Source organism: Girardinichthys multiradiatus, chromosome 18 (assembly GCF_021462225.1).
Source record: "Girardinichthys multiradiatus isolate DD_20200921_A chromosome 18, DD_fGirMul_XY1, whole genome shotgun sequence".
In the NCBI taxonomy this organism is placed as follows: domain Eukaryota; kingdom Metazoa; phylum Chordata; class Actinopteri; order Cyprinodontiformes; family Goodeidae; genus Girardinichthys; species Girardinichthys multiradiatus.
This window is the reverse complement of record NC_061810.1, coordinates 37,999,911-38,012,002: the sequence shown is the minus strand read 5'-3', so window position 1 is coordinate 38,012,002 and position 12,092 is coordinate 37,999,911. Positions and strand designations below refer to the sequence as shown.

Sequence of the window (12,092 nt, the reverse complement as noted above, 5' to 3'; positions counted from 1 at the left end):
AGTAAAAGTTATTTCATTGCATCATTGACTTTTCTGAATGCTGGACACAGAACTGTTAAAGTCTATCTGACATAGGTTTACAGGTTATTTCAATTATCTTTTCAGTTATCCACTGTTAACTCATTTATTCTATTTATTCAATCTGATATAACATTGTTTTGCCTCTTGTAGCTATGTTGCTCTCCATTATAGATACTACATGATACTATGACTTGAACAAGAGTGCCAGATGAGCTGAGCTGACTTCAGACTGGGATATGAAACCGCTTACTGGTCTCTGATGATTGTCAGAAAATTCAACATACATGACACCATTATCTTGAAATGAATAAGCTTCTTGCAAATTCATTTCCATAACATAAAGTGTTGACAGATTTGTATCTTGCTCTAATGGCAGCTTATTATTAAACAATGTAAACCACAACTTGTCTCATTTATGACATGCCTCCCAGCAAATAGAAAAGGTTGAATAAAACTTTAATTTTTGAAACCAGACAACTAAATGTACATATTCTTTGTCTTACACACATACATTTAACCTTGATTAACAAAACAAAGCTATAAACTGACTGGATTATCGTGTTTTGCAAAAGTGTTCATACCCCTCAAACATTTCACATTTTGTTATGTCACAACCATAAACTTGAACATATTTTAATAAAATTGTATGTGATAGACCAACTAAATTCATTGTATACTTGTCAAACTGAAGGAAAATAATACATGGTGTTTTTACATATTTATTTTACAAATACATCTCTGAATGTGTATATAACTAGTCACCTTTACTCTAAAACCCCTACATAATATCCAGTGCCAGTCTCCCATTTAGTAAATACAGTTAATCAGTGTGTAATTCAATCTCAATGTACTAACAGCTGTCCTCTGAAGCCCTCATAGGTTTGGTAGAGAACATTAAAGAAGAAACAACATCATGAAGACGAAGGACCATACCAGACATCTCACCAAGCAGTGATCATATCATCATCTGATAATGCACAAAACAGTATTGTGTAACTGCAGACCAAAATTGAACAATTTGGCTAGCATCCAAAACTCTAAGAGGAGGAAATTTTGCTTTTAGCAGGACATTGACTGTAAACATGCAGTCAGAACTGCAATGGAATGGTTTAGTCTAGACCTAAATTAAATATAGCATTTGTGGCCAAAAAAATCTTTGTTGACAAACTCTCTCCATCCAATCTGATTAAGCTTTGGCTATTTTGCAAAGAATAATGTAAAATAAAATATTCAAAAGGCACTCCCCTACAGACTTGGAGCTGTGATTGCAGCAAAAGATGGTTCTACAAAATATGGACTCAGGGGTGCTGAGTACAAATGCACTGTACACTTCTCAGATATTTCTTTTTTTTTTTTTTTTATGTAGAATTTTCCATCAGTAATGGTGTGCAACATTTTGCTGGTCTTTCATATTAAATCCCCACAAAATACATAGATGTCTGTCGTTACATGATAAAATGTGAAAAGGATCAAGTATGAATCCTTTTCATAGTCACTTGTTGGCTTAAACAATATAATGCATCATATTTATTGAAACTTTCAGCAATTACTATCTTTAAATTGCAACAACTTGTCCACTGAATGACCAAAAGGTTAAAATATTAATAAAATATGGTTGTGAGAAATATCTAAGTTGGTTCAATTATGCCTTTCTACTTTCCTAACTGTTGTTGTCAACTACCGCCAATCCACAAAATGAGGTATTGAAGTCAATAAATACCTAAAACATGTTATGTGTATATAAAACATAGTTATGAGTGTATCAAAATGAGCAATCAGATGTTCTGAAGAGGCTAGAAAAACTAGGAAAAGCAAACAAAATCAATTAAAGCTGGGATTCCAAACACCTGAGGTTCCAGCTGTCGGGAGGCGGGACTTTTGCAGGAGGCGGAGCGACAGCACAAAGAAGCCAACACTGACCCCACCCAGTATGGCCACACCCGAGATCAGAGCAATGTTCAAAGCATTTAAAGGCTGGGAAGAATTACCAGGTGCTGGTGGATGAAAAATTCAGGAAAAAAATAAAACTGATAATTTCTTTAATGATGTTTTAAAATAGTTTATGTTTCAATTTAGGAAAAAATTATATGAATATTTTCAAATTTTTATTTAAAATTAATTATTATTAACTTTATAACTGAGGAAATACTCTTACCTAGCTGAAAATTGTTGACAGGTGTTTCATCTGTAAAAAAAAATTTGAGTGAACATTAGAATCTGTTTATTTCATTTGAAGTGCTGTTGTATTTTGTTTGAATGAGTGCAACAATCTACAAGCTTTTATAAGCCTCCCTTTTTGCTCTTTTGTACTCTCCCTTGCTGGCAGATCAGCCTATCTGTAAAAATGTAACGATCAGTTTATTGTTCATACCACTCCTTGTGATGATTGGACCAGCAGTGATAACGGCGTTCCCAGACACCCCTGGCTGGGAATCAAGGCTCTGCTCTCCATCCCTCCTGCGCCTTCGCCCACAAATCTGTCAATCATAACGTCCCATTTCAGTCCTCACTAGACTCAGAAGACATTTAAACACAGTCACGGATTTTCACCCATACCGGAATGAGCATGATGCAGTCGTCTGCCCTGCAAAGCTTGGTGACACAGTGCAAGAACACGGTGGACATCTTCTGGTGTCTGTGTTTTACAAATCGGAAGACCTCGAAGGAGAAACGCCCCATCTGACTCTTCCCGTTCTCAAAAACGGTCGTCTGAGGATCTTTATAGCATCTGCATACATGCACCACAGACACACATACATATTTAAACATGCATGTACTAGAAATGACAGACTGGATGTCTGGATATATGCTTAAGCTGTCACAGGATGGAAGCATTCATGAGGATAAGCCTAGCAGAGAGCATGAAAAGGTAATGACTCTCTTTTGTGGTTTATCAAGTCATCATCTTGAATGAAAAAAAGCAAGATTACCCAAAGAAAAGGTCATAGCGGAGTTCATCATTAGGATTCCCTGAGGGGGTGGTGTAACAGTAGTCCATCAAGATATTCCATCTGCAAGAGGGACAAAACTGTGAGATGGGATAGAGATCTAACTGCACATGGGAAAGCACAGGTTGGGCTTTCTTTGCTGCAGACTGGCGCCTTCACATCCGATAATAACATAATGGCATAATGAAAGTAGACTAAGCACAGAAAATAAATCTACATCTGGGAAAAAAAAAAAGAAATGACACTGGAAAATATGCTGTCAAGGATCAAAAATACCATCTATACTCCAGTGAAGCCTTAGTGTATATATAACATGTTACAGTGGGCAAAATGAAATCTATTTCTTTAAAGTACTATGATATATGAAGATCAGTACCAAGTCTGAAGTAAGCAAAGAACCAAGTGTTGTTCCATACCGTTTGTCTAAGTTTGTGGCCTTTACAGCAGCAAATACCCTGGTTTTCAGAGCAAGACCAGTCATTGGGATTGACAGAGGCTGGCTGTATGTAGAGTCCTGCAGGAAAATTTAAAGTGATACCAGACAAATTAATAAATAAAAATAACTTTTGTCTTGCCAAACATGAGATTGGAAACTTTGATTCAATATATGCAGTTGCTCTCAGAAGTGTACACACCCCTGTTACAATCCTGTACAATTCAGCAAGAAAATAAACAAATCTCTTGAAGGGAAAAACATAAAAATAAAAAATGTCACAATAATGTTGTTCGGTGTGCAGACATTTAAACTAACAATTTGTCAAAGCACGTTTTAATTTGTTCTCAGCATTCAGTTTCTTGAATTCTAGCAATTCTGATTAACCTGAATTGGAATTGTCCTAGTCGGATTTTCTTGACATGTTCATTTGCATCCATAGCTTGCAGGAAGGTTATAAAGTATCACAACGTTCTCATTATACTAATGTATCAGTTAGGAGAATATTAAAAAGGTTACACAGCATTATTTTATATTTACACCAAGGTGAAACTAAACTTCAATAACCAAAGAAAACATTTGACCACAGTGAAAAATATAGACAATTTTGTCTGTCAAACAGGCTGACAGCAACACTGACACTGCAGCAGTTTCCAGTAAGTACTGGTTGTGTCCAACATGCTTTTTTCCACATGTGCCTTAAGGGTAAGACAGGAATATTTTCTTTCACAGAAAACATCCATGTCTGGCTAAAATCTCCCAAACCCTGTTGGGGGTAGATGTTAAAATGAGATGAAACCAAGCTGGAACTTTGGGTCATAATGCCAAATGGTTTCACGCTGAAACATGCTGCATATTGATGAAAGAACTTCATACCCACAATGAAACACGGAGGTGGCAGCAACATGCCATGTGATTACTTTTCTTCAGAAGAATCTTTGATTTTTGTCATGGTGGATGAAATTGTCAGCAGGTAAAATACCATTCAGTTTTGATCCTATGTAATGCAGTGGAACCTTTTGCAGTTTTCTCCTGACTGATACCTTTATAGAATGACATTTTTTTCTACCTTAGCAACCTCTCTCTATGGAGGACCAATCCTGCCATAATTAAGAATATATTCTGAAATAAATAAAAGCTCAATAAATCCATAAGCATACGATTAAATACAAAAACAATACAGTAAATAATTAAATCTAGGCAGTAATTAAATTATTCAATGAGACATAAATGTATACAGTATATCTAATTTAATAAGCTTTTTTATTTATTCACCTTTACAATAATTACCCTATTTATTTATAATCCATTACAAATTTCAATTTTATTTATTAATGACTTATTTTTAAATGTATTTATTTATGTGTATGTTTTAATATTTTCTGTCTGTTTTTACTGCTAATAGATGCAGGAATTGAAGTACAAGGATGTGCATGCTTATGTAACCAGGTTATTGCAGCTTTTTTTAAATGAGTATTTCTGCCCTAAAAGGTTTGTTTGTCATTTGAATTGTAAATGATCTATATCACAATGTATGTGAAAAGTTTTAAAATAATTTATAGTCTCAAATTTTAACAATAAAAAACTGCTATTTTATCAAAGGTGTATACAGAACCACTGTACTGATGTACACCGTTAAAATGACAGCATTGCAATATTCTGCATTTTTTTTTAATCCAATATGCATTAACTTAGAGTGCCTTATACATTTATTTTTACCATGTAATGATATGAACAAAATCATTACTAAAATAAATTAATCTTTTGTTTTTAGAAATATCCTACCTTTAGGTTGAGTAGAATTATACAGTGATGAAATATGTTATGGAAAGTAGTAACTATTATAGAATTACTAGTGCAATACTTACTAGAACCCCTTATAACGTTTATAATAATGACTAATAATATAATGTAACTGAAAGTTTTTTAATGTATACTTTTCATGGTCCAGTTTAAGCATCCAGGGATCTGGTTGTTGAGGTCTCTGCATTCGACTGCCGCCCGATACTCTTTGCACCAGTCCCTCATGGTTCCCTCTGCACATGGTGGGCCCAATGGGGGGATGGCCTCATGTCTCTCATTCAGGCTTGGCCCAGAGCAACCACGTCATGTGCCTCATTGTGCTTGTCCTCATGAAGGCTTCTAAACTACTTTTTGTCTGACCAATCACCCAGAGTCTTTTTGCAATGGGAGACATTACCAGGGACACTTAAGTCCTGTACAACAAAGCCTCTGAGATCATAGCACTCAAACCTCCACCACATTAAGTGGTGGAGCAGTTCTAGGAGGAGCCCAGGGCCCTTTATTAGGGGCCATCCGGTCTCTCGACAAGCGAAGCAGGAGCTTGGTTTGCATTCCCAACATTAAGTCGGTCCTGCTCCCAGTGCATGTTGGGCTCCAACAAGGCTGCCCTTTGTCTCCGGTCCTGTCCATTAAAGTTATGGAAAAGGTTTCTATGCACAGCCAACGGCTGGAGGAGTTCTGGTTTGGGGACCAGCGGATTTCGTCTCTGCTTTTTGCAGACAACGTGGTTCTGCTAGTTCTCTCTAGACACGACCTAGAGCATGCACCAGGGCGGTTCACAGCTGAGTGCTTACCGGCAGGGATGAGGCCCCTCCAAGTCAGAGGCCATGGTTTTCGACCGAAAAAGGGGTTGCGTGCTCTCTTTGAGTTGGAGGGGAGCTCCTGCTTCAAATGGAGGAGTTTAGGTATCGCAGAGTCGTGTTTATGACTGAGGGGATACTGACAGATGTATCGGTGTAGCCGCCACAATAATGCGGACACTATTCCAGTCCGTTGTGGTTAAGAGAGAGCTGAGAAGAAAGACAAAGCACTTGGTTTACCGGTCAGTCCACATTCTATCACCTATCCTCACCTATGAACATGAACTTTGGGTCAGAGGCTCAGAGGAACCTTTGGCTCAGAGGAGCCAAGTTGGCTCGGGCATCTGTTCCAGATGCCCCCTGGATGCCCACCTTAGGAGGTGGTCCAGGCACATCTCACCGGGAAGCGGCCCAGGGAAGGCCCAGCACACGCTGGAGTGACTATGTCTCTCGGCTGACCTGGGAATGCCTTGGGCTTCCTCCAGAGGAGCTGGAGGAGGTGTCTTGGGAAAGGGAAGTCAGGGCGTCCCTGCTTAGTCTGCTGCCCCCGCGACCTGGTCCCGGTGATATTGTGGGCCTTTTTGTTTCTGCACAAGTCATGAAATGGCTGCAGAAAAATAGCTACTAATCTAAGTGTGCTCATGTTTACAGTAATAATTATAATGTTTAAACAAATTGGCACAAACTAGACAAGGATACTTAGTTTATTGTACTACAGAGAGGCCAGTTTTAAAGAACTGCACTATTTTCTGTGAGCTTGCATTACTGCAATATAAGTTGACCTTACACATATTTACCAGGGCCTACTATGAATGTGGTGGACACTGCAAATAGGAAAACAGAGAAATTCAGGATATGTTTTTTTTTTATAAACAAGCTTCTGGAAAATGTCTCTCAACAGCACTGATTTTTTTTCTCCACGATTGTCTCTGGTAAATAAATAGAGCTGTAGCATTTTTAAGAGTATTCACACACAAAGATGTAGGTGGGCTTGAAAATGAGCTTAAAAAAAATATTCAGTTCATTTTAATTTTCATTAGATTTGTTGAAAAGTAGTGGATTTTTAAACATCTGTTATAAAAATACCTGAATATCTACATTTCTTAGAATAATTACATATAATTATAATTACAATCATTTTCAAGTAAACTTTGACTAAAAGAATGCTTTCTCAGTGCTGAAGCAGTCATTTAGCTAAGATGTGTACTCACATTGTAGAGGATCATACTCAGTGTGCTAACAAATGTGCCGTTGCTGTCCTTGACTGATATAGCAGCAGAGGAGCTGTGAAAAAAGATTCATTATTGGCAGTGTTTCATTGATTTGTGGCCTTATATTGAACTTCATTTGTTTACTTAAAGTGAAATATGTATCTGAATCAATATACAAGCCTTTAAAAATGTAGGTGTTCTCAAATGAAGTGATGAAAACTTCACAGACAAAGATTTACTGTTATGATGGGTTCAGAAATTCATTACAAAAAAGGCCAGGCTCTCTTATGGACATGAAAGGAAATGAACATACGATGCCAGCTGCGAGTTATTGACCAGGTATTCTAGCGGGTAGCTGCAGCTGAATTTATACAGCAACCCAGGCAGGTAGCTGATTATTGTCGGAGGGTCAGGAGTGTCGATGTATCCTGAGATATTCCCAATTTGTACCAGAGACATGTTCCCATAGGCGTTGACCCCATAAGCTGTGCTGACCTGCACAAACAGGAGGAATAGCTCACCCACTAAGCTTTGCTTGTCGAATGAAAATACAACATGATGAAATTGGCTGTTGATTAAATTAAAGTGATGTTGCATTCTTTTTTGGCATCCCTTACAACTAGGCTGTTGCCACAGGCCTCCAGAGCGCTGAGACTGATGCTAAAGAGGACGGCGGTGGGGAACGTGTTGTTGTTGATGAAGCCACGACACTGAGCATCGCTGTGCTGGCCGTTTAGGGCCAGGTCTGCAGCTGTGTAGCCCGAGTAGAGCACAGGACAGAAATTGATCTTCAGGGTGATGGTTTGCACCCCGCAGTAAATGCTAATGTCTCGCTCCGCTGCAGGGACAGACGAGAGACAGATGGGAAGAAATTAATAATGTATTTCTAATTCATGAAGTTCCATTTGTGGTTGAGTGAGTGAGTTAAATCGACAGCAACATTTTGTTTTTAAAGTTATGTGGTAAATAGTTTGCAAGTGAAGTGTGTGAAAATAAATAAAATATGTCTTAGTAACAGAAAAGTTTACTAAAACGAAAGAAAATCTTAGAATTTTATTTATTTTGTTTGGTGGGATTGGCTTGTTAGGAAGTATTTCATGAGAGGAGGGGTGTTTCTCTGAGGCAGAATAAAAATCAAGGCTTTTGTTTATGGGGGGGAAAAAACAATTCAAAACAATTGGCCAATTTGTGACTTATTTTATCAAAGTGAAACTAACAGCAGAGATTTATTTTGGGCAAATTGGAAAAAGAATTAAAGTAAAATAAAAGGGAGTTAAATTAAGCTAACAAATAAAACAATCTGCCAGATAAAATATAGAAAACATTTTTAAATATTATGATAATAAATACAGTATGTAATGTAAAAAATTATTTTAATGTACATTTATTTAGAGAAAAAGATTTATATATAATAATTTCTAGAGGTTTTGCATGTTGTGTATTTAAATTGGCATTGTGGTTATTCTTTTCCAAGAACTTAGGAAATTACATTAAACACATTTGTTTTTGTTTTAATTGTATTTGCAGCTGTGCAAAATGTAACAGAAATATGATTATGTTCATATAAATCTACCAAACTCCTTAAAAATATAATTCTCTAATAGTGTTTTTTTTTTATTGTGAAGATAAATCTTTCCCTCCAGAAAACTAATATCTTTTTTGTAAACACAGTGGAAGAAATGTTCAACATTTCATGCAAGCTTCACTAACAATTAACACCTGTGGAGGCTGTAGCTGGTTTAGTTTGTGCTGATTTGTCATTTTAAATAACAGCTACATTTCAGTCACATTAATGCAAAATAATAGAAAAAAGGGAGGATGTGTGGTGCGGTTTTCTCACCAGGAAACCTGCTGTGGAAGTTGGCATCACAGTTGTATCCATTAAACTGTGTGGAAACCGAGATGGTGTTCCCAATCAGCAGGAAGATGAAGCATATTTGTGCCATTTCAGTGCCTGAGAGAGGTTTGCCCAGGGTCATCTTCAGGGGGGTCAACACTGGATCAACCACATTCCTCAGTTACATGTCAAAAAACAGCACCTATGTCAAAATTAGAGGTTGAAAAGCAATGCTTCCTTCCACGACTGCTGCACGCTCTGACCTCGATCTGAGAAGTTCAAACTTCTGTCTACAGATCCCTTAATCCTTATTCTTTCCTTCGTCTTTTACCACTAATGTTGACCCTTCACCCAACCCCTTTTAAACTATGGTCATCCATCTTTCCACCTAATTTCGTCCCACTCTGTCCTTCATCCCTCCCTCTTGTGTTTTTTCCTCACCTGTTTACCTGTCTCCAGTCTTTTCCAAGGTAATTGGCCGGAACCCCTCTTCCTGTGATTTGTGACGAGAGAAAACTTCCTAACTGTGGCACACAGTTTGTGGTGGCATCAAGGAAACCAAACTAAACGCAACGTCAGCCTTATGAGAGAGATGCGTGCATCGCTTGTGTGCACACAGATGAGAAAGATAGTCCAACAAAAAGCTGCTGCAGTGCAGAACATGGGAAACTCCATCAGATCTGAATGGACGGGACAAATCTTTTCACGGCACCAAGAAACCTGAGCGTGCTTGGTGGGTTCCCACTCATCTCTCTTCAGTCTGATCTCCGTTTGTCAGGTCAAACAAATGGTGGGCCTCAGCAGGGGGCAGGTCTCACCCAAGAATTCAGCTTTCATCAGCTACTGCTGCAGCTCACATTCGCGTGAGCACAAAAGTCAGATCACAGTCTGATGCAGGGCTGTGTGTAAGTAATTGTGATGCGCAAGGCATCACTTAAAGTAAAAGCACTCTGCTCTTTATACAGCTGCAGTTGAATGTTTTTGAATCCCTGTACAAGAAAGCAGTCCTACTTTTACCTTTACTAAAGACCTTCAAATAAAATTATTTAATAAATCTGTTGAACAGGTCAATAGTCTGTTGTACAGTCTACGGTGCTTTGATTATCACTTATTTTTTGCTCTTTATTTAATACTCAATCTCAGTTGGATTGGAATCTGTCAACAGCAATTTTCAGGTCTTGCACCAGTTATCAATTGGATTTACAGTAGGTCTGGATTTTGGCTGTCCCATTCTAGATCATGAATATGCTTTGATCCAAACCGTTGCATTGTATCTCTAGCTGTATGTTTGGTCCTGTTGGAACGAACATTTCTGCTCCAGTTTCAACTTTCTTTGCAGCATCCTACAGGTTTTTCTAGTATGGCCATTTATTTAGCTCCATCTGCTATATTTTTGCATACATTTTGATCAGCTTCTCTGACCCATCTCCACAGCGTGATGCAGCCACCAACATGTTTTTCTGTAAGGTGCAGTTAGTTGTCTTCCTCACACAGGGTTTTGCATGTTAGCCAGAAAGATCGGTTCTGGTCTCGTCTAACCAGAGCTTGTTGGCTGTGTCTCAAACATGGCAAATGTGGCAAACTTAAATATGATGTCTAATGACTTTCCTTTATCAATAACCTTTTTCTTCCAGATAACAGATGTGTGAAGTGTATGATTAATAGTTGTCCTGCTAACAGATTCTCCCATCTGACGAGTGAATCTCTGCAGCTCTTCCAGAGATAACATTAGCATCTTGGCTGCTTTTGTAATCAATGCCATCCTTGCCTAACCTGTCAGTCAATGTGGATGGAGTTTTTTTGTACTCTTTAAATTTTCAGATGATGGATTGAACAGTGCTGTGTGAGAAGTTTAAGGATATTGTTTTTAGAATCTAGCTTTAAACTTTTCCACATCTGTATCCCTGACCCCGATCCTTGTTGATGGACTTTAGTACTAATTTATTGCAATGTGACAAAATGAGAAAAGTTCAAGAGGCTTGAATACTTAAAAAAATAAACAAATGTTGTGAAGCTACTCTTTGTGCAAATGCGCTGTTTAGCCACCTGCTCCACTTCCGTAAAGCTCAGTGTGTTAGGGATGATTACGTTCACACATATCCTCTTCCTGTTGCCTCCAAATAAAAAAGAACACACATAACTCTTATATTTCAGTTTATATTCAACTACTAAACCTTTTATCCTTTGCAGCCCCTGAGCCCCTTGAGCATGTTTTTTGTAAGCCGTTGTGCTCGGAGACTTAAAATGTCTCAGGACCAACCGGCAAACTTAGATCTACCCAATAAGGCCGCCTCTATCTGATCAACCTGAAACGCGTAGATTCAACGAGCAGACGTCTGAATCAGACAATCTGGGGCGCAGCACAAAACCCGAGAGAGGGCGGATGTAATCCGACGCTCCAGTTTTAACACAGACAGGAAAGTAAAGCCCTCATCAAAGGCCCTGCTGCCATTTGAACCTCACTGAGTAATGTTTGTTTTATTGCCACAACAGAAGGGGACCATTTAAAATGGATTTGGGTAATAAGACTGTTTATGTCACCACAAATGACTTGCAGTACAGACAAAAAGGGAAAATATTAAATTTAAGTCATTATTTAATGCTCCAGTAGTGCAGAAGATTAAAAAATATAAAAGTTTGTTTGTAATTTCCTCTTAAAAGGAAATTAAGGTAGCTGTGTTTGCTGAGGTTTCTGACCTTTTTTCCATTCTGTCACTAGTAATTCACAGGAAAATGTTTCTATTTTAACATTTAAGTTTATCTACAATCTAGAAGTGGATTCAAGAAAAGAATAAAACATCAAATGGTCCCATTCCTAGCCTGAAAAAGTAAATTAAATATAGGATGGATGCCTTATATTTATTGTCTTACAAGAATTACATAAAACAAATTGGCAATCTGAATTAGACTTAGTTAAAAAGTTTTGTTTTTCAGGGATAATTTGATTATTTTATGTTTTGATCAATTGATATAAGTCAGGTTACATTTAGCATCTTTTTAGTCAGGGAAAGATATTTTATATTGTTTTTTTTTTTTACT

At 37.7% G+C, this 12,092-nt stretch overlaps 1 protein-coding gene across 3 annotated transcripts; it reads right to left on the bottom strand.

Moving 5' to 3' along the window:
* Positions 1–456: 456 nt before the first annotated feature.
* On the bottom strand, positions 457–9,888 carry LOC124884359 (zona pellucida-like domain-containing protein 1). 3 transcript variants are annotated; one of them, XM_047392254.1, is made up of 11 exons: positions 9,495–9,888; positions 9,057–9,255; positions 7,834–8,054; positions 7,530–7,711; positions 7,217–7,289; positions 3,386–3,483; positions 2,952–3,032; positions 2,578–2,749; positions 2,393–2,498; positions 2,177–2,206; positions 457–2,015 (listed from the first exon to the last, which is right to left on the bottom strand). In XM_047392254.1, the coding sequence occupies exons 2-11, from the start codon at positions 9,193–9,195 to the stop codon at positions 1,843–1,845; spliced, it is 1,275 nt and encodes a 424-aa protein (XP_047248210.1). In that variant the 5' UTR covers positions 9,196–9,255; positions 9,495–9,888; the 3' UTR covers positions 457–1,842. The 3 variants fall into 3 exon arrangements, with proteins under 3 accessions (XP_047248210.1, XP_047248208.1, XP_047248209.1); XM_047392252.1 differs by having other exon boundaries at positions 9,057–9,212; XM_047392253.1 differs by having other exon boundaries at positions 9,503–9,888.
* Positions 9,889–12,092: the final 2,204 nt, after the last annotated feature.

Bases quoted from the DNA above. Each gene is read 5' to 3' on its own strand.
- LOC124884359 (XM_047392254.1), bottom strand. From the start codon at position 9,195: ATGACCCTGGGCAAACCTCTCTCAGGCACTGAAATGGCACAAATATGC. The intron at 8,055-9,056 runs GTGAGAAAACCG...CTGTCCCTGCAG, and splicing joins CTTCCACAGCAGGTTTCCTG to CGGAGCGAGACATTAGCATT. The intron at 2,207-2,392 runs GTATGAACAATA...TTTTTTTTACAG, and splicing joins TCCAATCATCACAAGGAGTG to ATGAAACACCTGTCAACAAT.